The following is a 26,606-nucleotide window of genomic DNA, read 5'->3' on the forward strand; positions in this document are numbered from 1 at the left end:
GCTGCAGGAAGTGGGGAGGCCTGTGACTGCGGGGGGCGGGGGGGTCACAGCCCCGGGGCCCCAGGGATGCAGAGCCTCCGGAGGCTTTCCAGGCTGTGGGCTACCTAGCCCGGGATGGCCTCAGAGACTTGGGCCTGTGCCCTGTGTCTGTCCGGGCAGAGCTGGGCCAGGGGTCGGGCTTGCCTGTAGTCTTTGATCTTACTGGCTAGTGGCAGGCAGAGGGTGGGATTTGCAGAAGGCTTTTCCAGGAGCCCCTCCATTTCTGAGAGTGCTACCTGACACTCCCCCCAATTTCCCCTTACACCTCCCCGCTTCCACATCCCCCACTTCCTCAGCCCAAACCTGAGAGCAGAGGTTCAGGCTTGGAGATCGTGGAACAGGCAGAGGGTCAGAGGTCAGAGGGAGCTGGGTCAGTCCCTCCCTCCACAGCTGTGGGCAGGGAATAGGAGGTGGACATCTGTGAGGGGGGACCCCTCGCCTGTCCCAAGCCCCTTGCAGTCATCCTCCTGGTGTTGCCGGTGACGAGGGCCTGGGCCTGAGCTAATCACTGGGCTCCTGTCCCTTTTTCCCCTCTCCTTGAGCCAGTGAGCCCGAGCCCACTTGGCCCACAACAATACATTTTATTCACCAAACGTATAGCCTGGCCGCCCGAGGGCCTGTGGAGAAGCCGCAGGCCGAGTCCGGCTGGGAGGAACCAGTGGTGAGGGGAAGGGCTGGAGGGACCTTGGTGGAATGTCCAGGGTTTGGGGGGGGCCATGGAGAGTTTGGGGAGCCTGGGGCAGGGGCCACCACAAGGCTTGGCTTCTTAGGGTGAGCCCAGCTGTGGGGAGAGAGAGGCTGTGGTGGGCGGGGGATGGGGTGGGGAGACCAGCCAGACTGGAATCCAGGGTCAGAGTCCTGGGTGGGTCGCCAGGTCTCTCTGGGCTTGGTTTCCCCACCTGGAATGTGGGAGTGTTTGATGAGACAGAAAACTCAGCGGGAGGTAAGGTCTTTGTGTTGCTTCACCTGGTATCCCCCCAGAGTGGGCCTGGAGGTCCTGATCGGCTCTACAGGGCCTCTGGCCTGCCAAAAGGCCAGTCCCAGAGGGTCACGTTGCAGAGACGTAGCCTCGGCCACCCTTCTCCTGGCCCCTGTGGCCCTTGCCCTGAGCTGCCTGCTGGTTCTGAGGCTGCTGAGGAACCTAAAGCCCTCCTGCTCCTCCCCCAATTTCCCACTTCTGTTTGCTTTATAAGCACTGTTTACAGTTTACATAGGGCATTAACCCTGTCACCTTTTATCATGCCCAGAGCAACCCCTTGGGACAGGTACTGTTTCTGTGTCTGTTTACAGAGGAGGAAGTTAAAGCTCAGAGAGCTTAAGTGTCCTCCCCAGGGTCACAGAACGAGTAGGGGGCAAGGCAGGACTGGACCTCAGACCCTTAGATTCCAGTCGTATGCTTTTGTGTCATAAATCTCGGGTAATTATTGTGTCCAGTGCCGTGTCGTATGGCACCCGTCCTGGGGCATCGACTCTCAACAGAGAGACTTTTGTCTCAAGCACGAGGTCTGCTTGGGCCACAGTGTCACACAAAAGATTCAGTGCAGGACAGGAGCAAGCACTACGGCGAGAGCGATCGGGCGACTTCTGGAGGCAGAGATGGTTGGGGAGCATCGGGGTTGGTAGGAAGACGGGCATTCCAGGCGGCGGGTGAGGGGCAGGGGAGGGGTGGGGGACCGGGACAGCTACAGCAAAGGCTTGGAAGGAAGAACCTGCGTAGAGCAGTGTGGCTGGCACAGAGCGATGCCCGAGGCATGTGTGTGTGGAATGATGAATGTTGCCTGGAACAGGACGGTTGTGTGTCAAGGAACTTGAGGAGCTCACATTGTCAAGAAAGACTGAACTTGCGTTTGGCCTTTCTTCTATAAGCCACAGGGACCCACTGGAGCAGGGGGTTGACTTGGCAAAAGCCTTGCTAAGAAGTTTAAATTGGCAGCCAAGACCGGGCAGGAGCCAGCAGTCCCTCCAGGTGGCAGTCGGAGGAGTGCAGATGTGAGGCGAGGGTAGGGCAGGGCTCTGGGGAAGGCACAAGGCTCTTACAAAGCCCCCTTCCAACCGGGAGGGGCTCTCCTCTCCAAAGGGGTCCACCCCTTCTCCAAGTCTCTGCCAAACCCTTTGCATCTGAAGACAGGAGTCTCCCTCCACTGCCTCTCCTCCTCTCTGGGGCCAACCCCTGCAACCCCTGATTTTCCAGGCCTTGGTTGGGAGGAGAGCCAGCCTCTGTGGGATGACATCACCCACCGACCCGCCTGCCGAGTAGTTTCTCATCTGGATACCTGCTCCCAGCTCACGCCCACCCGGGCAGCCCTGGGCAGGCAACACCCTGAGAGGCAGCTGCCAGAGCGAGCAAGCTGGGAGCCAGCATGTGCTGGGGGAGGGCAGCCAGGAGCACAGAGTGTCTGTGTCCATCTGTCCATCCCCCAGCCTTTGGAGTAGCCTCCAAGAAGTGCCACCGCCTGTCTTGTGTGCTCTGGAATGTCTAGAGAGCATTTCCTTACCCTTTCTACCTGTACCCCAGAGTGTCAGTCTTCAGGAAGCTCCGGCCAGTATTCCAAGGGGCTGGGGGAAGGAGTATGTAGATTTTTCCCCTCTTTGAAACCTTGTCTCAGGTTTCCTTGGCTTCGATTAAAATGAGCTGATGTCTCTCCATTCCTCAGCACCCCTGCTTGTCCTCTCTGGCAGCGTCTGACCACTTGCTCCTCTGTGCCTTTGCTCCCTTCCACAGTTTAGTTGTCTAGTTTCCCCGAATTTCAGAAGCGAGGCCCTGCCTGGTGTATCTGTATTGGCTCAGAACAAACCAGTAAGTCACTTTGTTCATCTGTCTGCCTGTTCATTCATTTCATTCATTTCACAAACACTTACTGAGCACCAGCCCCCTAAGTGGACACTGTGGTCTGCTCAATAGATGTAGCAGGAATCAACGTCTTTATTAAGCACCGACTGTGTGCCGGGTGTCCGGGACAAAATGAGGCGGGCCCTTCCTTGGAAACCAGGGGTCGAGGTCTCTCTGGAGGCCAGACACAGTGCACACGTTCAGAACACAAGCACCAGTGTTAGGTGGGCTTGGGTTCAATCCCAGCCATATGACCTCAGGAAAAGTGCTTACTCTCATGCGCCTCAGTCTGCCGGTGTGTGAAATGGGGCTGTAACAAGACCTGCCACATAGGGTTGTTACGAGAATCCAATCAGACAGCGAGATGATGCGGTTGGCACCTGGCATAGTGCTGCCCACGAGTGAGCAGTAATGAGGCTCATGGTTAATCCTTGGCGTGATCCAGGTGCTCTCGGGAGTTGGAAGCTCTCTAACCTGCTGCTGGGGAGCTCCTCTTCTGTTTGTATCTTGAGTTGACACAGACTGGAAAGGGAGCCCCGCTTTGTGATGGATGCTCTTAGCCCCAGAAGCACCGGTGTCCCCCAGGGGCCCGATGGGAGGTAGTCTCTTGTCAGCACTGTGCCCAGCACTGCCTCTGTCCTGCTGGCCGTGTTTGAGCGCAGAGCCAGGCTGGCCCTGCTGCCTAGCTGTTGGTTGCATTTCTGCCTGAAATACAATCCTGGCTTTGGAGGGGTTGCCTCGGTTAGGGTCCCTTCTGGGTCTCCATTGGGCTGAGCTGGAGTTGCAGGATCCCGGGAGAAAACTGTCAGGGGCAATGGGTTTCTTTCCCTTTTGTTGCCCTAGGTTGGGCACATCCTCAGCCACCAACGACCTAAGGGGTGTCTAAAATATACCCCGGACCACTTAAATCTGGGTCTCTGGGGGTGGGACCCCGGCATCTGTATTCTTTAAAAGCTCCCTGGGCGGTTTTGTGAGACCAAGTCAAGGATCTCCGTGCTAGAAGAATGGGATGCCTGGAAACAGAAATCGGGCCCTTCTGTAATGGAAAGAGAAATGGGCTTGAGCCTAAAACAGTGAATTTGGTTCTCTCTTTAGCAGCTCTGTGAGTGGGGACGAGCCTCTTGGCTTCTCTGGGCCTCTGAGTTGTCTTTTGCGAAATGGGAAGGTAAGGAGGTGGTTGTTAGGATAACTTGGGACAGCGTACGTGCCTGGCACAGAATGTTGGCAAGTTGGACTCAAGCACAGAGGGAACGTGGCCGCAGGCTGAAGCACCGAGGGGGCTGTGGAGCCTGGGAAGCCTCGCAGCGGGTGGTGCACAGCGGCAGCCGTCCGGGAGGCTGGCATCTGTATAGAGCGGTAGACGCATAGCTGAAGGTGTTGGGAATTCCTGTAGGTTCGGGAGGGCCTCCTGTGGGAGGCGGCCAGTGGGTCTCTGGTTTGTGGACCCTCTGAGCTCCTGTGGCATACAATGTCTTAGGTGTTTTGTGCCCCCTCCACCCCAGTGATGGTGGTGGTAATAGTGAAGCACAGAGAGGCGTAAGCAGCATGTCCGGTGCCGCACACCAGTAAACTGAGGTGGGCACGCAGTATGTCCACCTCCTAGTTCCGTGTTTGCTTAATGAATGTTTGCTTAACTGGCTGAGAAGGACAGAGAAGTTGTTTGCTGCTGGGGAGCCTGCCCTCCTGCTAAGCCCCACCTTTGACCCCCTCAAGCTCCACGAAACTGCCAGGAGAGGGCAGCTAGAGGCTTCTAGGAGCCTGACCACACGCCCCAACGCTTCAAGGCTGAGGGAGACTGAGTCAGTCTCCATGTGGCCAGTGGGCAGCAGCCTGGCCAGACCAGTGCCCCCTCTGGAAGCAGGTCTGGGAGAGCCGGCCGGAAGCTGGCCCGTGTGCATGCCAGGCCCTGGGCTTGGTGGCAGCACTCTGGTGAGCCCAAGGGGTAGGCCAGGAGCCGAACTCAAGGAAAAGTTGGGGAGGGGGGGCGGGCTGGGCTGGCCTGCCGCTGGCTTTCTTCTTGGGTTTCAAGTAAACAGTCTCGGCCCTCCTCCCCCTCCCCTGCCTCCACCCCCGGCTCCTCATTCGATGGGTCTCATGTGTTTCTATTTAAGGGTTGCGAGTAAACCCCAGTGATTGGCGGCCTCAAACCCTCTTGACTTCTCGCCTGGGCCCGGGCTGTGGAGACCGTCTCTCCCGCTCTCTCCCTCTCCCTCCTGAGGGGAGGACTGCTGACTCTCTCTCTCTCTCTGGGTTTACAGGGGCCGGGGGAGAGGCAGGAGCCCTCCTCCTCGCCTTGCCTTTCTCTCTCTCTCCCCTCCGCTCTGGCTTCAGCCCTCATGGGCCGCCCACCCGCAGCCCTCCCCTCACGCCCCTGTCGCCGAGGGGTCTGGAGAGACCGCGTCTGCCCCAGGCCTCTCCTCTGCCTCCCGCGTGCCGGGCTGTGACTAACTCATCGCAGCAGCAGGCTTTCCCTCTGAGTTGCCTTGGCCTCCGTCTCTGCCCCTCTCTGTCTGTCTCTCTCCTGCCCCCACCCTCCCTCCGTCCCCTGGCTCCCCATGTCCCCCGGCCCCCGCGGTGCAGCGGGCCGGTGTGGGGCCTTGCTATATGGCCTGTCCTTGGGGCCCAGCGAGCTGCGAACCCTGGCTGCGGGCAGCCCCTCGGAGCGGCGCTGGCGACAGAGCAGCCTCCCCCGAGGCCGATGGACAGGGGGCGCCCCGGCCGCGGGGCCATGGCTGGCCGCTGGCTCACCGCGTGCTTTCTGCCCTCGCCAGGTGCCGACACCAGCGCCGAGCCCATGATCCTGGAACAGTACGTGGTGGTGTCCAACTATAAGAAGCAGGAGAACTCGGAGCTGAGCCTCCAGGCCGGGGAGGTGGTGGATGTCATCGAGAAGAACGAAAGCGGTGAGTGCCCCGGCCGCCCGCTCGGGGGTCCAGCCGGCTCCTCGGGTGGACTGGACGGCTGGTTTTGTTCCCTGCCTCCTCCCCCACCGCTGCAGCTATACGTTATTTCCATCTGGCGGGGAGAGGGCTGAAGAGGCTGAAGTTTCCCCTGTTGGTTTGGGCTGCAGGCCAGCAGTTTGCCTGGTGGTGGAAGAATGTGTCCACCGCTCGGGGTGATTAACCGGCTGTGTTAATGCAAGGCCGAGGTGGCAGGGTGGGTATAGCTATCGCCCCGCGTTCAGGGTCCCTGTGTCCTCTGAGGTCCCTGGGGAGGGTAGCTCCCAGCTCAGAGGCACCCTACAGCAGCTTCCCCATGTAGGGTCTTCCTAGAAGCCAGGGTCCAGGCAGGGGTGGGGGAAGACAGGCCATGACGTCACTGTGGGTCCAGGGTCCTGGGCCCCTGGTGTGTTGTCTGAGGAAAGGCCAGGCCTGGGGGGGTTGGCTGGTGTCTGGGCAGTGAGCTGACTGCCCCCTGCCGAGCTGAAGGCTGCCAGGACCTGGGAAGAAGGCCCAGACAGGGGGATGAAGCCAGGTCCCGGGGCCAGGGAGGGTCCTGCAGCAGCCGCCCTGTCACTGGGAGCTGAGGCTTTGTCTTGTCTAGGGCTGTCCAGGGCGCTGCTGGTTCCAAGGTTCTCTCCAAGTGGACCAAGTGCCTCAGTGCCCTTAGCGGCAGGAGCCTCTGTAGGTGGGGAGAGGAGTCCAGTTTGAGGGCGGCCCCTGCAGGACCGCGGGCGACTCTGGCCCAGGACATTGAGCAGCCGCTTGCCCAGGGTCTGCGGGACTTGAGTCGGTTCCTGGGGTGTGTTTTGGTTTCGGTTTGCTGTGAGGGAAGGCCCGTGCACAGGAGCCTCTCTGGGCTGTGTGTGTGTGGAGGATCCTCCCAGAGGGGCGGCGCCTGCTCTCCTTTTCCCTCCCTGCTCCTTTCCCTCCCGATATTTTGAGCTCTGAAAGGAAGGCAGACCCAAGGATGACTGTGCCCATCCTACAGATGAACTGGCACACAGAAAATCTGAGGGGAAGTGAGTCAGCTGAGGTCAAAAGCAGAACAGAACAGGAATGTTCCTGGGCCCCTGATTTCTATGCTGGTGGGCAGCAAGTAGCCGTGGAGATGCTAAGAAAATCTCAGCAGACCGCCTGGGGGAGGTGAGCTTAGGCTGTGATGCCAAATGTAGGCCTGACCCTCCTGGGTTTGGGGTCTTCGAAGCCTGTTCCCCTCTCAGAGAACTCAGGCTCTACCTTTGTGCTTGGAGTCACCACCGAGGTAGATGGCAGCAGTGGTCCCCTCAGAAGAGCCACGTCCTGAGTGTAAGGCCTGGGGCCTCACCCCGTGTGCCCCCACGGGTCCTCCTGCACAGCGTTGCCTGCAGCCTTTGTTCTACCTCCCGCCCCCTGGGAGGCTGCATGGTCACCGCGACCTGGCTCTGGGAACCCTACGCACCCAACGCAGGAGATCTCTGCTGGTGGAACTGGAGACACCAGCTGGGGAGAAAGATGTTTGTTTTGGAGCTTGCTCCAAAGAAAGGCAGGCCCATTTCTCCGTATAAGGTCAAGTCTGCTCAGAAGCAGAGTTCTGGCTTAGGGACCCTTCTGCCACCTCGCTGCCTTGGAGCAGCAGGAGGAGTGGGTACCAGCCACTGGCCAGGACTCCCTGATTCTCAGGGATGGTGTCCTCTGCCTTCCCATCAAACTAGGACCCTGGGAACACATGGAGTCCTGCCTAGGAGTGGAGAAGGAAGTGCCTTGACAAAGTGGGGGTTCTGTGTTAGACCTGGGAAGGCCTAGAGGCACCTCCTCTTCTAAGGGGTCCAGATGGCTGTTTGAGGGGGCTCAGGCAGCCTGACTCCCCAGAGCAGCCGAGTCTGGCACACAGACCCTCTGAGGGAGCTGCTGTCCCTGGAAGCCCACCACCTGCTCCTGGCTGGGTAGCTTCAAGTCCCTTGATCCCTCTGGGCCTCAGTTGTCCCTTCTGTAAATTGGACATAATCTGGTGACTGCTTGGGGCCAGGGCCTAGAGGAGATGAGCTCCCTGAGCCCTCTCCCATGTCTGAACTCCGTGGCTGGGAGACTCCATGGGGCCCTGGGGGTCAGCTGGGAGAGCCTTCCGAAATGTGGCTTTTCCACTCCTCTGCAAGTTTTGTACCTTTATCCTTGGTGGAGACAGCTGCTAAGCAGGCGATGTTTACACAGGGACCTTGCAGTGCTGTGTTTACCTGTAAACCCACACTCCCTGTTGCCATAAAACCAGGAGGCCTGGCCCTGGCTGGATGGCTCAGTTGGTTGGAGCATCATCCCGCACACCAAAAGGGTGTGGGTTCCATTTCCTGTCAGGGCACATGTCTAGGTTGTGGGTTCAATCCTCCGTCAGGACACATACGGGAGGCAACCAATCAATGTGTCTCTTTCTCTCCCCCTCCTTTCTCTCCCCAAAAATCAGTGAAAGCATATCCTCGGGTGAGGGTTGTGGGGGAAAAAAAGCCAGGCAGCCTGGACTGTAGACCAGCTTCACCAGAGAAACTGAGTGGGTGGAGGGAGAAAGGAAGAGGGCCAAGCTACAGATCCTCTGGTGGGTGGTTTCCCAGATCAAGGGAGCTGAGCGTCTGATGGAGGGAGAGGGGAGGTGTGCTGTGCACCCTGCAAGCTGGCTTTGGAAGGAGTGGTGAGTGAGGCTTTTGAACTCAGGAACAAAGACCCAATTGTGACGCCTTTGACCTTGGGACTTGGTGGGTGTGTTGAGGCATTTCCACTTGAATTGTTAGGGCAGCAGTCCCAGTTAGCACCAGTCCTGCTCCCCAGCCCTCGCCTTGCCCACTGGGAGCCAGGACTCTGCCTGTGTTCCCTTCTGGCTGGGCTGGAAGTCCCTTGACCAGAATGTCCGTAGACGGATCCGGCCACCTCTGGTTTTACCTGCTCATCAGAGCCCTCTGCCTGGGGCCTTAGCCACCAAGCATTTTGGTGGTGTGGTTGTGCCAGTGCTCTGCAAACTTATTGGTCTAAAGAGAGATGTGTCTGGAAGATAATCAAGAGTTAGTAAACAGTAAAAACCAGGTTTCGGGCCATGCACTTCACATGTATCATTTTACTGCAACGTGGAAAGAACCCATGAAGTAGAAGGTACTTTAACCATTTCATGGCTAAAGGAACGGACTAAAAGGTTCTCATTTCCCTAGAGTCCAATGGCTGAGATCTCTCCCCTCTACAGAGGATGTGGGCGGAGGGTGAGAGTGGGCCGATCCTGGGCAGGCTCATCCCTGAGCTGCTGATGCTGCTGGTCAGGGAAAGACAAGAGCTGGTTGAGATGACCGCAAGGCGCCCTGCAGTGTCCTTGCGGAAGGATGCCTCTGTGTCCCTCCTTGCAGCATGGTGCTCATAGGTAGTGGGAATCCATGTTGTTCATTGTTTCTTTGAACTTGGGGCAACAGCCAAGAGGATTAGAGGAGGAGGATGTATACTCAGCCCTGAGGACAAGCCTATTCTAGGGAACAGAGGTGGACAGAAGTCAAAGACAGCCAAAGCGAGACCTGAGTGGCGTCAGGGAAAACATTTCTGATCAAGCAGTGTGACTGGGGCCCAGCCAGGAAAGGACTGTTTTTCTCCGTTGGTCAACAGGGACACATCTAGCTGAATGATTCAACGGCTTTGCTAGCTTTGCCAACCAGCAGGGCAGGCGTCCGCCATTGTTGTCTTGTCTTTGGAAGCCCCTTCCCTCTTGACATAAACAGTGGTACCTGAGATGCTTCCTTTCTAGGACATTCTTATGCCTCAAAGGCCACATTGGCTTCACCTCCCAGCAGGCATAATCTGGTCTGCGTTCTGGCAGAGTGGTGGTGGCAAGGTCCCAGTTGCTCTGATTTCTGTGTTGAGCAGAGCTACATGCAACGTTCCAGGATTGTTTCTTTCTCAGGACTAGGGGCCAAGGGAGGATGTGGGAATATGAGTCAACAGATGCTCATTCTTTTCCTGCCTCAGCTTTCCTTCTCTGGGTCTTTGCTTTTTCCCTGGCACCAGTGTGATAACACTGGGAGTTCTTAACTTCCTTGGAGAGCACATAGCTATAGGATCAAAGATAAAGGCATTGTGCTAGCAAGGAATTTTGAGCTCTGCTGGCCCATCAGGTGAGAAATTGTACAGGCAAGAAAACTAAGCCTTGGATAGATAGCCACTCAGACTTGCTCATTGTTGAAAAGATTATTGAAGACTAGAGGCATGGTGCACGAATTCTTGGGGTGGCCTGTGGAGATCAGGCCCAGCTCCCGCCCCCAGCCCTGCAGCCCCGCTTGGGACCCCACCTTGGCCTGGCACCGCCCTCTCACCTGCTCCACCATCCCACCATGGTCCCGCTCTCGTAGGGGCCCATCAGGGTGCCAGCGCCTCCACTGCCACCTGCTGCCAGCACCATGTCACCAATGCTCACCATGTTCCACATCGCCCCCTGGTGGTCAGCGCACATCATAGTGAGCAGTTGAATTCCCTGTTGAATGACCACCTGAGGGGACAATTTGCATATTAGGCTTTTATTATATAGGTCACAGTGGTTCTCAACCTTCCTAATGCTGCGACCCTTTAATACAGTTCCTCGTGTTGTGGTAACCCCCAACCATAAAATTATTTTCGTTGCTACTTCATAACTGTAATTTTGCTACTGTTATGAATCATAATGTAAATATCTGATATGCAAGATGTATTTTCAGGGGTCGCGACCCACAGGTTGAGAACTGTTGAAGGATAATTGAAAAGATGCAGGAAAATCTCACCAAATACATCCCAGCCTCACGGGGACTGGGAACCAGAAAGTCAACATGAGCCAAAGCAGCTACTCTTGTCTCTGTCTCTCTCAGGTACCATATAGATTTTAGGCCCAGTTTTGAACTTCTCCTAACTATAGATTAGCCTTCCTTCTCTTCCTGTTCACTCATAACAGCAGCCTGTCCTCCTGCTGTTGGTTTGTCAGAACTGGCTCTGTATGACTTTTCAGTGGAGGTCGCCACCACCAATTTACAATGACTTCTGGTTCTCTGAGTTCAAAATTTGATGTTTGAATCCGATTGGTTCCTGGCCAGCCAATGGATTGACAGACCTTAGACCAGGTGTCCAGTCCTGGACCAATCAGCTGTGTCCAGGAGAAGTGCTGTGGGGTATAAACATGACTTCCTAGCCAACTTCTTCAGCAGTGGGTGATGGAAGGCAGGTTTTAAAGAAAGGAGATATAGAGTGGGTGAGGTACCCCAAAACATGTTGGCTGTAACTATTTTGCTTGTTTTGTCACTGTGTGTGTAGTGGAGAGAACAGGAGTTTTAATACTGGGTTTGTGTGCTGTAAGTTGCCATCACTTAATTTCTGTTTCTTCATAAGTATATAAGGGAGCAATGACACATACTATGTGGCCTTTAAAATGAAAAATATCTTTATCACTAGGACAAACGAATAAGCTTTCTTCTCAGAGTGGTGTGTTTTAATGCTTACTTTGTATTGTCCAAAGATAACGCATTCTTCAGCCACGTGTTTTGTGAGTTGGAATCTTCTTAACGTTGAGGATGCATCTCTTCTGTAACTTAGATATTTCTTTTCCTGAACATTGTTATGACTTGTTCTACATGGGCTTTTTGCAAGGGCGAAATAGACCACACGTAGTATTCATTCATTTCACAATTCTCAAATGCCTCCTTTATCCAAGGCCCTGTGTGGATCGGGTACACACCCATAAGGTTCCTACTCTTATGGGACTTAGACTGTAATTGATGTGAGCATTTTGGGTACTGAAGGGATGGACAGTAACGTGAGGTGGTGGTAGTTTTGCACACTTTTTATTGCTTTAGGTGGACTTCTGCATATCTTCTATGTCTTCTATATCTTTTTGCTTAGTTTATATGCTTACTAAGGAACCACTTGCTTGCTAATTCAGAATGCCAAGCTGCCCCAGAAGAGAGATCCCAATAAAGACAAGATAGGCTGTTTCTAGACAGGCAGGTTGATTGCAATCTGCATTGCAGATAAGTGAACTAACACCCTTAACTCTGCAGCAGCTTTTTAAGCGTTTGGTTCCAGTGAGCCAGGCCCATTTGGATGTGGTGCCTGGCCCCCATGAGGTCCTGCTCAGCCATCAGAAGGCCTTGGTCTTTGACACCATTTCTCTTAAGTGTCACACATGTGTGTTCCTGCTATATCAGCTGACTTGGCAATTCCTGAGTCCATTCTGGTCCTAGAGTGTTTTTAGTGTGTACTTCTCATCCACTTTGCGGAGCTGGCTGGAAGGGAAAGGGCCATAGAGCATACATTCAGGAGCGGGAGTGGCATCCCCATCCAGCCCTGGGCCCCTGGACCCAGCTTTCTTCACCCCAGGCTAGAGAGTGTTTTGAGGATGTGATTACAGCTAACCTAGCCGTTAAAAATATGGGCTCCAATTTAGGTAAGCCTGGTTTAAACGTTGATTTTGCATTTCCTAGTAACCCTGGGAAAGTCACCTCTAAACATCAGTTTCTTTACCTGTAAAATGGGGATAATTGTACCCACAGATGTAGGGTCGGTAGATGCTGATTCAAAAGGAAGTCAGTGCTTCGCGCAGGGTCCGGCTCATTCTGGAGGCTCAGTACATGATAGTCTCTGGTAAGACTGCTGGGCTGTGACCGTGGGGCCCACAGTGTCTCCCAGGTGGCACGGTTTTCCCACCAGCCAGGACATGGATCACACTCAGTGGTGTCAGAGGAGTCTCTCAGCCATGATGGTTTATGAGGTGCATAAAGCAAGCATGGAGCTTACTGCAGGGCCGTGAAGCCAGGAGAGCATGCTGGGGACCAGTCGCACTCCTGGAGCCCTTGCTCAGGCAGCTATTCTTGCCCCAGTCTAAGAGAGGAAAAAGAGTTGGGGACAGAAGTCATGTTCTCATTGGTGACCCAGGAGCAGTACCCTTATGGGGTCAGGGGGCTTCATGCAGAACACCTGTGACACCCTCAGTGGCTCTGTTCACCCCAGGACTCTGAAATACTAGGGGCGGGTATGAATAGGAGGTGGGAGCTAGCATAGTTGGCAAAGGCTGGCTGGAGGTTGATCTGGGACTTGGAGAGAGAGGAGGGTAGATGAGCAAAGAGGGGAGGAAATGCAGTTCCAGGGGAGTGGAGTGCGAGGTGGAGGCTGGGCTCATTGGGGCTGAGACAGCACGGCAGGTGTGTGGTTGCCTTGAGCAGGTGTGTGCTGATGGAGAAGGTAGAAGTTGGGCAGCAGTGGATGGGGCCGTGGAAGGTAGGGGAGCAGGGTGGGACCTGAGAATAGTGGTACTTTGAAGCCAGTGGTCCTGCCCGCGGGAGGAAGGTGGCAGGTGAAGGTGTGTCCTGGAACTGGAACTGGAAATCGCTCTTTCCTTTACCCGGGTCTTCACCGGCTGCTGTTAGGGAGGAGTCCAAGGGCTTGTCAGCTCAGCGCTGCCAGCCACCTGCATGGAGCCAGCTGCCAGGTGGCTGGGTGGGACAGTGGACTGTGGGCACTCCCTCTGCCTCGTCTCCACCTGCTCAGGTTGGGCAAGTGGAATGGCTGGTCACTCTCACCTCACATTGACGCGGTGGACCTGTCCTGTCCCAAACTCCCCCAAGGCCATTTTCCTTGGACACTCATTTCTGAGTAAAAAACATGTGATGCAGTGGTGACTTTGGAAACCCAGCTCAAGTACTGGAGCACTCACCCCAGCCTCAGCCCCAGGGCAGTGCCCAGCTGCCTTCCCTTTTGGGGGAACAAAAAAGATTGCTCTGAGCCTGTTCACAATCACCTCCAAAACGCCACTTTCCTGGGTTTGAACGCCAGGAGACCGGTTGAACCACACACGGCTCAGACCCCAGCAAGGCCAGTCTCCAGGTGGTCAGCCGTCACTAAATCCATATTACGGTAGTTGAGTAAGTGCCAGGCCAAGCGCCAGAGACGACCTTTGAACAAAGCCCCACCCTCTCAAGGCTCACAAGTGAACCAGGAAGATAGCAGTAGATTTTGAGAAATACAATGCAGGAGATGAACAGGGCGCTGACAGCAACTCAGCCAGGGAGGAGGGCATAGAGTGTGGCGAGGGAGGCCTCTCTGAGTGCATGGGGCTTGGGGGGTGGAGAGAGAACCAGAGGCCAGTTGGAGGATTTGAGGCCAGGTGGTACCAAGCCACGGCATGTTGTTCTAGGTGTGACAGCCACCACACACCAGTGAGAGGCTGCAGAATAGCCAGCAGGTGAGCTCTCTCCCACTCCAGACATACCTTAGCCCAGGTGCCCAGGGAGCAGGCAACACTGGAGACCTTCCCCCTCCCAACACACGTTCAGGGCCTTTGTCCCCAGTAGAAGTGACAGGTCTCACCACAAGGCTGAAGGGCGGGGCTGAGATCTCCCCGCGCACGATTCCCTCCACTCTTACATAAGAGATTTCCACCCTGGCGGTGGCACTGTCAGGGAATTCGGGTTGAGAAATTGCCCCTTGTTCTGTCCCCAGATTATCCCTGGGCCGTGTGGTGTCATACTCCTCAGCAGTTGGGTTTTCAGTAATCACCCTGGTGGTGGTAGGGTTACCCGGGGTCATCGTCCTCGCCTCTATCAGCATCTTTTCAGATTCCATAACCTCATCCTCTGCGTTCCCGGGGCCGACCTGTATTCGCTGGCCTCGCTGCGGGGAGACGGGCAGGGTGACCCAGTTAACCCAGTTGCCCCGAGCAGCCTGGTAGGAGCCAGTGTTCCCTGGGGCTCCCCATCCTGGGAGCTGAGCTGTCGAGCCCCAATAAGTGGAGGGAAGCTGCTGGCTCGTGTAACCCTCGGGTTCATTTCTGTGTATGTTTGAAGTTTGCTACATGAAATTATTGGGGGGTTTTGTTTCATTTAATTGCCTCAGCCTCAGCATTTACATTTCCCTTCTTAGGCACCTCTCGGGCTCATGCAAAAATGCATTTGCCTCCCCTAAGCTTTTATTGGACTGGATTGTAGGGAAGTGGCCCAGGCACCACGGGAGGTGAGAGAGAGCCAAACTCGGGGAAAGAGTCTGCCAAGGACTGGCCATAAAGTGTGCGAACCGCAAGTGGATTCGAGGCTGGTGTGCTCCGACTGCAAATCCCTCTCCCCTGTTATATCTGGCCCATCGGCATCGCCACGGTCCGCCCTTGGATCACCGCGTCCCAGAATGGTGTGTTTTAAGGAACTTCTAAGCCCAGTGGCCTGAAGCCTGCGTGTCTGTTTCCTTCGCCTGGTGCTGGCGGGTCATCCGAGAGGTCAAGGCCACCTGGGAGTGCCTGCTCATGCCAGAGAGTAGGGGATTTGAGACTTTTTTCAAGGTGACCTTTTTCCAAATCAGAATATTTTGTTTTACAAGATTTGCAACTGTAGTTTATAAAACATGTTAGTAAGAGGAAGGCAGATGTTGACATTCCATCTTTCCGAGGCAGAAACCGGAGCCCAGAGTGGTTAAGTGACTGGCCTCAGGTTGTATAGCTGGGAGGTGGGGCATCGGCTCTCCGTACACGCTATGTAGCCAGTGTTTGGAAATCTGGATGTTTAGAAATCTCTTCCTTGGGTTTGGAAGTAAACGCCAAACCCAAGAGTGTTCTGCTGTGTGGGTTCCCCAGGCCACAGAGAGTGGGGTAGGGGGGGAGGTCAGTCCTGCTGAAGCCCTGGCAGAGGTAGGAGAAAGGCGGAGGGAGGGTCAGAGGGAATAGGAAAGGGAAGGGGATCGTGCTGACTCAGTTTCCTGCAGAAGAGTTGCGTGAATGTTCTAGCGTTTGGCTCAGCCAGGTCTCTGGGCCCGGACCGGACCTGATAGGTGGACGGGTAAGGGGCACATGTGATTTCCCCAGAGATTTGCTCAGCAGAGCCCTGGAAGGCAGGGCTGAGGGTGTGAGGGCAGAGCCTGGGCTATGCTGGTCAGATCCCCAGCTCACAATGCCTTCCCCTTTGTCCAAATAAATAGACCTGTCCGGGGCCCCTCCCAACCCCACAGGCCCAAGGAGGAGCTGCCATTTTGCCCCCTCCCCCTCCCCCGCGTCTCAGCATCTCAGCCCTATCTGAGTGAGGTCCTGCACACAGGGACTGCTTCTACAGGGTGCGGTTTGCTCATTCAGTCAACAAACACGGAGCACCTACTATGTGTTCTGTGGTGTGCCCAGCACTGGGGTGCAGCAGTTGACAAAAACAGCTGCCCCTGTCTTCCCATCACTGGAGGTGGGCATCCCAGCGCTGTCTCCTACCTGCAGGATAAAGGCCCAGATGCAGCCAGTCAGTCATTTTCACAGTGCACGACCACGTGCAAGGCGGAAAGCAAGTGGCTGAGTTGGGTGGTCAGGGAAGTCATCTGGAAGAGGTGGCCCTTGAACAAGGAAGGCCCTGAAGGGGGAAGGTGCTGCGAGCTGAGCGAACCAGAATGACACACACAAAGGTGTGGGGGGTGGCGTGGACCAGCGTGACCAGGAGCAGCTGGGGCTGCCTGAGAGAAGACGCTCACCCAGCAGTGAGCAGGCAGAGGGGCAGTGCTGAGGGCCTTGGAGGGCCTCGGAGGGCCTCAGCTGTCAGGTGAAGGAGGGCTTTCCCTGTCCTTCCTTGCCAAGCTGAGGGAGGCATCTATGACCATCTGCCTGAACCCTCCTTTGTCAGAGAAATAACGGAGCCTGGGAAAGTGAAGCCACTCGCCCAGTGTCCCGTGGCGAGTTCATGGCAGGACCATCACACAGCTGCGGACTGGCTGCAGAGGTGGCCGTCTCTGAGGGCCGCTGGCATCTCCCAGCACCATCAAAGCCTCACTGCCTGCTTGGGGTGGGGTGTACCCCAGCTCACTTCTGAGTGAGGCCCAGTCCCCCCTTCCCCCAGGTGAGGGGCGGAGGGGAGCAGACGCCTCAGCTCCCCGACCTGGGCCCCTCTGCCTGGTGCTAAAGCTGGAGCCTGGAGCAGGCCCCAGACTTGGAGGCGCTTCCTGCGTATTGTTCAGACAGGCTCCTTTTTTCATACATGGTGACTTCCCCTGTAAGGTCATCTCCGGAGGCCCCAGCTTGAGAAAGCAGACTCCCCCGTGTAGCAGCGTCGCGTCTCAGAGCCAAGGTGGGGGTATCCCACTGGCTGGCTGTGGGTCTACCCCAGACCTGAGGCTCTGCCCCCGGCCTCTTGTTCCACCCTTCCCCCAGGAAGGCGGTGAGGTCGCTGTGGAGGTTGGCCAGACCTCCAGTCCTGGGGTTTCTGGACACTCTGTCTTTCTCATTTATTGTCTGTACTTCTAATGGACATCCATCCTCTCAAGGCCCGAGCCTCCTTTCCGCTCATCGTGCCTCCCATCTTTTTATTGTCCAGGATTTTGAGCTGCTGCCATCAGGACGCACCCACTGTGAGGCTGGGGTCTCCGGCCATGCACCAGGGCCTGCAGTGCTGGCTGCAGGCTTCTCCCGGGCATGGCCAAGTGACCTCCCTGTGCCTGGGAGGCTTTCTGCCAGTTCTAGCCACCCACTTCTTGCTCAAGGCCTTGGGTCAAGGGATTGCCACTTGCCACTGGACTCATCTCAGTGGGCAGAGCGACAGTGTGCCCTTGTGGAAGGAATGCCAGGATTTTAGGAGGATCTTGATCCATCTAGGTTCCAGGCTCAGCCACCCACTAGCCAGGTGACCTCAGAAAAGCCTCCCTGAGCGTCAGCTTTCCTCCCCTGTAAGAAGGAGGTGTGATATGCAGGGAAGACAGTGACCTTGCTCGCTTCCCAGATACCAAGCTCCCGCATCCCCCTGACCGCCGTGCATTTAGCCAGCTAAGAAGCAGTCCTTTCCTCCTCGCGGTGCTGGAGCTCCTAAAATCCCCTCTCACCTCTGGGGCTCTGAGAAAGAGCGGTTTCAGCTTAGAGGGAGCAGGCGAGGGGAATTTGACCATGTTGGCAAGCCTTCAGCCAGCTCTCCCGAGCAGCCAAATGGGTCACTGGCTGCAAATGTCCCTGGGTTTGTAATGATGATCACAGGGCTCGTGGGCTCCTGGACACCTTTGGAATGGGTTTTGTGAGGCCAAATGCTTTGCAGATTAAATTTCCGGAGAAAGAGCAGCTGAGAAGTAGTCTTGAGCTTTGCTAAGCCACTTCTGGGCTATGGCAGCAAAAGGGGTGTGTGTGTGTGTGTGTGTGTGTGTGTGTGTGTGTGTTTCTCTAATAAAAGGGAGGGGTGTAGGCAAAAAAGGAAGATAGTCCAATCCCCAGCCCTCCTCTCTCTTTCAATTTGCATCAGCCAATGGGACGGCTGGTGCTGCTGTGTTGTCCAGGATGGTGCTGGTAACAAGGAATATGATTAGTGTTGTGGAATTTCATGGTAGGGGCTGGGGGTGGCTTCCCCCCCTCCCCCCTTTTTTAAATAAAGTAATGTTTTGAAGAGTTGCCCTGGAAAACTGCTGAAAGCAGAGAGGCTGATGGACGTTTTTGGTCATGTCAGACGAGGACAAGATTATCCAAGTGAGCGAGGGTGTCTCTCTCCGTCAGCGGCGCAGCAGGGTTCCAGGGATACCCTGCCAGAACGCAAGCAAGGGGCCGTAATCACAAACAGGCCGGGATCAGTTACAACCAGAAGTATTACTTTAGACTCTTGGCTTTGATGGGGAAGAATGCAGTTTCTCTTGCCCCTCCTCCATCCTTCTCAAGTTCAGTAAGATCTGTGAAAGCAATAGCGGCTGGGGCTTAAAGAGAGGCCCAAACTCAAGCCAGCGAGGGGTCTCAAAGCCCCCGCATGGTAGGGCTCCCCTGACCTCCACCGGGACTGGGAATGGGGGGTTGCCTGACTTATTTGCTGTCCCCATTCCTCCCAGGGGTAAACTGGAGAAGCCCATTTTCCTAGAGTCTTTCTTGTCTACCTGGAGCCTCCTCACCTCCATCTTTTCTTGCCCACCAACCCAGTGTCCTGACCCTTCTGCATATTTAAGCTGGCATTTTTTTCTCTCTCTCGTGTTTGCCATGTACCTAGCACTGTGGGTTGGGGAGAGAAAGTCAAGTGGCTGAGCACATTCGAGGCATGCCCTGGAAAATGAAAAAAATAATGGGGCTCTTACCCCTCTTAACCCCAACACAGCCCTGGGAGCCCTGCTTCTCATCCCCCTCCTCACCTCAACCAGCACCTCTTAGGCAAGCATCAGATCAACACCTTCATGCCTGGGTGTAAATAACACCGCTCCCCAGAGTATTGATACTGTGAGGGGCGTACTGCCCCCTGGCACGGGTAATGGGAGCAGGACCAGGTTTGGCAAATGCCTAGACCTCCTTGCCAACAAAGCAAGGATTTTAACTGTTCCTTGGAGGGGAGGAAGGAAGTTGACTTCATCATGAGAGCTTTGCACGGGGAGCGTGAGCATCCAGAGCTCCTGCCTCAATGCCTCCCTCGTGAGTGTTTAACCCCATTCCTCTGCTTCTGAGCCCAGCCCTGTGTCCCAGCCTCACTCCACAGCCGGACACAGATTCACCTCCTTAGTCTTCAAGGGCTTCCACTTTAAAAAATATATTTGTATTGATTTCAGAGAGGAAGAGAGAGGGGGAGAGAGATAGAAATATCCATGATGAGAGAGAATCATTGATCAGCTGCCTCCTGCATGCCCCCTACTGGGGATTGAGCCCGTAACCCAGGCATGTGCCCTTGACCAGGAATCAAACTGAGACCTCCTGGTTCATAGGTTGACGCTCAATCACTGAGCTACATTGACCGGGCCAGGGCTTCCACTCTTGATGGGGCCAGAGCGACTTGTCAGCACTGATGGGCAGCTGGGAGGAGGATGCTGGACCCAGGGGCTTAGCTTGCCCTCCATACCCTCATCTCTCAGCATCCAGGGGACCCACCACCAGAGGGCTTTTGGAGGAGAAACTTTATTCTAGAAGTGGTTTCAGGGTTGGGGGCCCTGGGTGGGCGGGAACTCTGATGCAGAGCCTGGGGCAGAGTGAGGATGGAGATATCCATATTGCAGTTTAATGGACAGGCCAGAGCTGGGAGCTGGAGCCAATAACAATATTACTCACTTCTTGGGGAGTGAAGTTATGGCCTGTCATGGCCAAGGGCTGGAGCTCAGCTGGAATGTCTTGGGCCTAACACTGCTGGGGCATATTTAAAGATGGGGAATCTTCAGGGCCCACCTTGACTGGTAGACATCTGTTGTCTTACTGTATCCAGGCCTCCCACCTTAGAACCACTTGTAGAATGGACTGTCTCCTCCTAAGGGCTAAGCCACGGTGGGATGACCCCAAGGGGCCTGGGAGGTGAGCATGTGGATGGCAGGCAAGATCAGCGACTTCCCAGATTCAAAGCCCATTTCTCTGCCGTCAGGTACCTGGATCTTCCTGCTGATCATAGTGTGGTGTTGGTCAAAGGTGGGCCTCATTCAGCGCGGAGAAAACCAAACCAAACAAACAAGCAAGTGTGTAGTCAGGAGCTGGAGGTCAGGCATTCATTCAGTCCTCAGCCTTTGTCTCCTGCTGTGTGCCCGCACGCAGGCACGGAGCTAAACAGGGAAGACTTGATCTTCATGTTATGGAGCTGACAGTCTCAGGGGAAGTAGACAGTTACCTGCTCTGACCTGGCTGAGGGGACTGTCGTTGGCAGGGGCTGTGGTTGGTGGTATGTTTTGAGGCAGGGTGGTGATTCTCTGCAGACCCCTCCGCTTTGGGTGTTGGTAATGCGAGTCACCGGACGTTGATAGGGCAGAGATAGAAAGAGCCCCATCACTGATTGGTGTTTGTGGGTGTCCGTCACACTGCCTGACCAATTACTGTAACGGTGGCAAGTCTGGAATGAGGCATCTGGTCTTGGGGTGTATCCGGTGTGAGTGTGGCCTTTTCTCCTTGGAGTGGGATGGGACCTGTACCAGATCAGCTCCTGGGAACTAGGGAGACAAGATGGTAGCCAGAGACAGGAGACAGAAAGGGAAATGGGGCAGAAAAAGCTCAGAGAGAGACCTACGCCTAACTCACCACAACCCAGCGGGGGCTTCAGGGTGGTTACTCAGGACCAGGGTATTCAGGGCTCAAGTTAAGCCCTTAGCTGATTTCTGGAGACTATTCATATTAGGAACTATGAGAAGGCAAGAAAGGAATTATTGAAGGGCCTGCTATGTATCAGACAGCAAGTCAAACAGCGTCTTTCCTGTAATTACCAGTGCTGCCCTATGACCCACAAGCAGTATGCCTTCCATTTTACAGATGAGAAAGCCGAGGTCCAGAGACTTCTTCCTCATGCACACTGCTGCCTCTGGTCCATCCTCTGCAGCTCCCTAGGTCCTGAGTGGGGCATCATGGTGGAGAAGCAGTTGGGGCAGCAGGTCTCTGGGGCTGCCCGTTCATGAGCTCCCAGTTATACCCACCAAAAAGGAGGACTTGATATTTCCTGTGTGAGGAGCCAGGGTACCAGGAGTCCCTGTGGAGGCCTGTGGCCAGTAGGGCTGCTTTGAATGAGCTTGGGGAGGAGCCGCTGGTCCCTCTGCATTCCTCCAAGAACCTCACCCAGGGTGTGGGCTTGTCCCTGGTGCTTGGCCTGTGGGACCTCCCTGAGCTTTGGCTTTTCATTCCTGTGAAGGGAGGGGTCCAAATGAAAATGGCCCAATCAGGTGTACGAGCAGACCGAGAGCTGGCTGATGGGATATTAGCTTACTGGGTGATCTCCGGTAAGTTACGCAATAAGCAACAAAACTGTTCTGGCCTCAGGTCCCTGTGCGCAAACCCCCCCTAGGTGAGCTGTGAGTCAGAGGTACCTCCTGTGTTTGGGGGACTGGAGGAGGGACACTGCCCATGGGCTGAATAGCTGCACTGGATTCTAGCAAGGCAGGGGCCACGGGGCCAGAGCAGTGGGAGTTGGAGAGAATGCCCAATGCCGACCCCACACTGACCCCGGAGCTGGACTCAAGAGATGCTGAGGCAGGAGGGACTGAGTGTGGATGGAGAAGCTGGGGAAGGAGGAGGAAGCCTTGTGCTCATCTGTCAGTGTGTTTCATTTTCAACAACCACTTACTGAGCCTCTTTGTCTGACACACTAAGCCAGGCGGGGGCTCGACAGGATGCCAAGATGAGCAAGACTTGGCCTTTGTCCTCGAAGAGCTCCCGGACAAGCTAGGGCAACAGCTAACTCAAAGCTAAGGTCCAGGTGCCAGGGAAGCACAGGGCAGGAGAGCAGAATCCCAGCTGCGGGGAGTCACAGGAACTCTGCGAAGGTGGTGGCTTTGAAAGGGGAGTAGCCAGTATATGGTCATTTTATTCCTCAGTTTCCATATCTATAAAATGGGGATAATATTTTGAAACCACGTGGCTATTGGGAACATTAACTGAAAGAAAGTTGTCAAGTAGCATATTCATTTTATTTTATTTTCTCTAATACACAGGGATGTGCTGCCATCCAGTCTGGGTAGTAAGTTGTATGCAGGGGGAAGTTAGGAGTCCATCAGGTTCCTGAAGTTGCTCAGAATAATAACCCTTCCAGCTCCATCTACCTCCAACCAGAGACTTTTCAAAGCACGTTCCCCACCTTCCATCTCAGAGTAACTCTATAGGGACAAGCAAAAGCAACAGAATTTCAGAAAGGTCACTGGCGTGTATAAGACCTCAGTGCCTGCTAGAGACTCGCTTGGATTTGAACCCTGGGGCTGCACATTGTTAACCCGAGGCTCCTTCTGCAAAATCAGTGTTTCCCAGAGAGTGGGTCAGACAGGTGTCGGTGGGCACAGCATTAAATGGCCTTGAACCCCCTCGTGAGAATGTTGTTTTCTTTCGGTTCTCTCTCACTCCAGGCTGGGTCAGGGGGAAAGTCTCCATTTGGGGCTCTCATGTGATTAACACTTGCTGCTGGATGCTGTTTGTTTGTTTGACCTAGAGAAAATCTGGCCCCAGCCATAGTCTCTTGCCAGAATTTGCCTTAATATCATGTCACAAGTTCATGGCATTGTTGTTTCAGTGTATATACTTTACTAGTTATCTTCTATTTACTATGTCACAGGATACTGGTTTTCTATTGAGTGTAGCGTAGGAAAACATCTTTCTGAAATATTTAAGGTTTTTTTTGTTTGTTTTTAAATATTTTTATTGATTTCAGAGAAAGTAAGGGAGAGGGAGAGAGAGATAGAAACATCAACAATGAGAGAGAATCATTGATCGGCTGCCTCCTGCACGCCCCATACTGGGGATGGAGTCCGCATGTGCCCTGGGAATGAATCTGGTTCATAGGTCAATGCTCAACCACTGAGCCATGCTGTCCGGGCCTAAGTTTTGTTTTGTTTTGTTTTTGTTCTTTGTGTGTGTGTGTGTGTGTGTGTGTGTGTGTGTGTGTTAATAAAAACACTAGTACAGGTGCTACTTGGGTGGCTTACTTGAATATCTATAATGCCTAAGGTTTGGGAAACCAGTTATAGGACCCCAAGCAGGACATTCCAGGTGACCCTCTTTCTCCCACGAACTTCTAAAGTGACCCGTGGGTCCCACATGCCAACTGGGGAAGGAGCCTGGAAAGGCACCAGCAGCCGTGGCGGCTGCTCCCCACACGCCGGGAGGGATCCACGTTGTCAGAGAGCTGTTGACGTCAGGCGGTGCAGGATTTTGCAAGGCCTCTATTTAAAATTCCCCAGAAATTAAATAAGGAGGGTTTGGAGGCGGGAATGCCTAGACAAATTGTGGGGTGGGTTTGTTTTGTTTATGGAGATGGTCTTTCAAGTTGAAATTGCCCCCGTTTTATTTTTGCCCCAATTGAAGAGGGGCTGAACTCAGCTCGAAGGGAGGGGATGGTTGTCAGCCGAAGGCTTGTGTTGAAACCGACTTGATTCTGGGGCCAAGAAGTCTCCGTTTTTAGCAAAGAAAGAAACAGGGAAAAATATACCCAACTCATAGACATGTACTTCTTAGGCTCTGGAATAAGCTAATAGAAAAAGGCTAACTCTGTGGTTTCAAGTGATTGGTCACAGCTCCGGAGGGTCCCCTCAGCTCTTCAGAGTGGAAATATGAGGGACTGGGCACTCTCCATCCTTTTCTCTTTGATTTCTCATCATGGCCTGGTTAGTACGTGCTGTTTAATATCATCATCTCACTAATGAAACACTTCAGCCTCTTTCTTGAACTGTTTTGAATGGCCAAGCATCATTCTAGTCCGAAGTCGGTTTCCTAAGAGCGTAGTGCACGCTACACGTTGGTACATGGGTGATTTCCGATGGTGCAGGGAAGCCGTGTTCAATGCTTCTGCAGCACACAGTGAGAAGAGTTTGTCCCGTTTTGGTGCTCTCCCAGGCCTTCTGATGGATCTGTTTGATGGCCAGCTGTCTCTGACCCCTCTCTAATTAATCTCCCTTTGTAGCAAAGAGGGCGCTGCCTACAGAGGGCAGCCTGTTCTGTGGCACAACCCAAATCGACTACATTGCTTTGTTCTCTGTAATTTCATGGTTGGGGCCAGTGGTCCCAGCTGTTTATTCATGGTGTCAACCTGGAGTTTTCTAAACAAATTATCTTCTTGAAGTTAAAAAGAAGGTGAAAAGGTAGATTGCTTTAATATACACTTAGTGGCCAGATTATTTTGACCACCTGACGTTTGTAGGCAAATTAGCTATAATTTCGCGCTGAAGTTGCTAGAGGGCCAGACCATTATAAACATCTGAATAGCACAACATACCTAAGTATCGTTGCTGATCAAGTTCATCCTATCATGTTGATGGTGTATCCCAATGGAGATGGCTTCTTCCAACAAGACAATGCGCCATGCCACAGTGCTCATATTGTGCAGGAGTGGTTTCAAGAACATGAGGGAGACTTTACCTTGCTTAGGTGGCCCCCACAATCAACAGATCTCAATCCAATTGAGCATTTGTGGGACAAAGTTACAAGAGCCATCAGGCAGCTGGTTCCACAACCATCAAATCTCACAGAACTGGACAGTGCTATTCATCAGGCATGGTGTCAGATTCCTCACATCACCTTTCAACATCTCGTGGAGTCAATGCCAAGAAGAATCACTACAGTATTGAAGGCAAAAGGTGGCCCAATGAAGTACTAATGGGGTGGTCATAATAATCTGGCCAGTCATAATAATCTGGCCAGTCAGTGTATATTCACTATGTGAGCCATGGTGTGCATGGTTCAAGGATATGGCAGAAGTCATGCGTGGTGTGGAAATAGCTGAGGTTTGAGAAATGCTGATCCAAAGTCACTCTCTCCTGGCAAAGCTCTTGGATAGTATGTTGTGCCAGAAAACTCTTGTCAGCCTGGGTGCCACTGCCTCGCCCTTCCATGTGGGCTCAGAGAGGGGGACGAGGGGCAGCGTGGAGAAGGTGCCTGTCAGCCCCGTGCTCTCGGAGGGGAGGGCAAGTGGGGGGAAGACACTCCCATGAATCTCCCAAGAACCAGTGTCTGCTTTGTAGACACTGATGGACAGAGGAGAAGCAGATGAAAGAACCGGCTTTCTGACTCATCTGTCAGATGCAGACTTGGGGAACCTAATAGAAAGAGCAAGCAGTGTTGGTCTCTTTCTGCAAAGGTACAAACAGCTGGCGTCATTTTTAAGGGAAGCAGTGGGGATGTTGTACCAGGAGTCAGACCCGGGCACTAATCCTGGTGCTGCCCCTTCCTGGCCAAGTATTGGGCCAGTCACCCATCCAAGTGTTTCCTGAAGCAGCCTAAGATTTCATAGACTTGGGGACAACTTACTGGGCTTACAGTCCTCCAAGCTCCAGGAACCCCCTCATCCTTGCTGCCAAGCAGGATTATCCATACAACCCAATTGCCCAGGACATGCCCCATTGACAGCTGGTGTGTTGGCAACCCCAATTCCAAAAAGTTTGGGCAGTCGATTATAAGGTCACTGTACTAAGCCATGTCCTTCCGTCTCTCCATTTACTACTTTTCGTTGTTAGATTTGACCTGTCATTACCATCTGTTCAGACCTCTTTTTTGGCTCCTGATCCTGGCATACCTTTTGCTCAATGAGATGACGGCACCTCTGTCCTCATCCTGGGACTGATGAAAACATCCAATGGGCCAGGTTCCCAGTAGAACCCCTGCTCTAGGTTGTAAGCAGTGAATCGTCACACCCTCTTCGGATTCGGTCAGCCATCGGCTGCACATCTGTTGGTGCAGCCCTGCGGCCCCAGGGAGGGTCATGAGAGCCCAAGGCCTGGATCGCTCAGCTATGACACACATCCCGGACCCGCCAGCAGTCCTCTCCTTATCAGCATCCAGGCCTCTTCCTTCCTGTAGTCTTTCTGTCCAGCACGGCCTTGGTAACTATCTGCTCCAGGCTCTCCAGCCAGCCCTCGGGACCCAGGTGTCACTAGGTAAGGACCAGCATGGAGGTTGCTGGTCTCTACTCTGGAATTCACCTTCTTCTTTGAAAATGAGGACCTTTGCCCGTTCTGTGTCCTCTGGCCTCGCTCCCTATCTGTCTCCCAGGATTTCTCATGGTGGCCTGGCAGGCTCTTGTCAAGTGCTCTCCGACCTTTTCTCACGGCTAGCCGATGAGAGCGCGTGGAGGGGGCCCATCAATGCTCCCTCCATCTCTGCCCTGGGCCTGTTTGCCGTCACCCTCCCAGTCAGCGCTTTCCTGTCTGACCACCCACTTCTGAGAGAAAGCCCCCAGCTACGGACAGGAAGGAGTCCAGCAGACCCCCTTGCCCCTGGGTTGGCCTCAACAGCACAGCCCTCTCAGTGTCTTTCGACTTCCCTCTCTCTTCCTCTTCCTCTTGCCCTGACCATCAGGGGAAATGCCCTTTTTGTCACGCTGAGCGTTTCTTCAGGGTCCACTTATGGAACTTTAACCTTTCTGGTGTGATCCTTAGAGCTCCACCCCTCCTTGTCTCTGTGCTTCTTTCACAAGGTCCGATCCCCTGCCCCCATCTCCCCT

General features: G+C 54.2%; 1 protein-coding gene across 3 annotated transcripts in view; it reads left to right on the plus strand.

Annotated features, from left to right (window-relative positions):
- Positions 1–26,606, plus strand: part of SH3PXD2A (SH3 and PX domains 2A) — a 209,967-nt gene that overhangs the window by 155,023 nt on the left and 28,338 nt on the right. For all 3 annotated transcript variants that reach the window (XM_070432353.1, XM_070432354.1, XM_070432355.1), the window contains one exon: positions 5,641–5,772. In XM_070432353.1, coding sequence (XP_070288454.1) covers positions 5,641–5,772 — 132 coding nt within the window. The remainder of the gene's footprint in view (positions 1–5,640; positions 5,773–26,606) is intronic.

This window comes from Myotis yumanensis, unplaced genomic scaffold (assembly GCF_028538775.1).
Source record: "Myotis yumanensis isolate MYYU_CA2020_CCGP unplaced genomic scaffold, mMyoYum1.0.hap1 SCAF_13, whole genome shotgun sequence".
Classification (NCBI taxonomy): Eukaryota; Metazoa; Chordata; class Mammalia; order Chiroptera; family Vespertilionidae; genus Myotis; species Myotis yumanensis.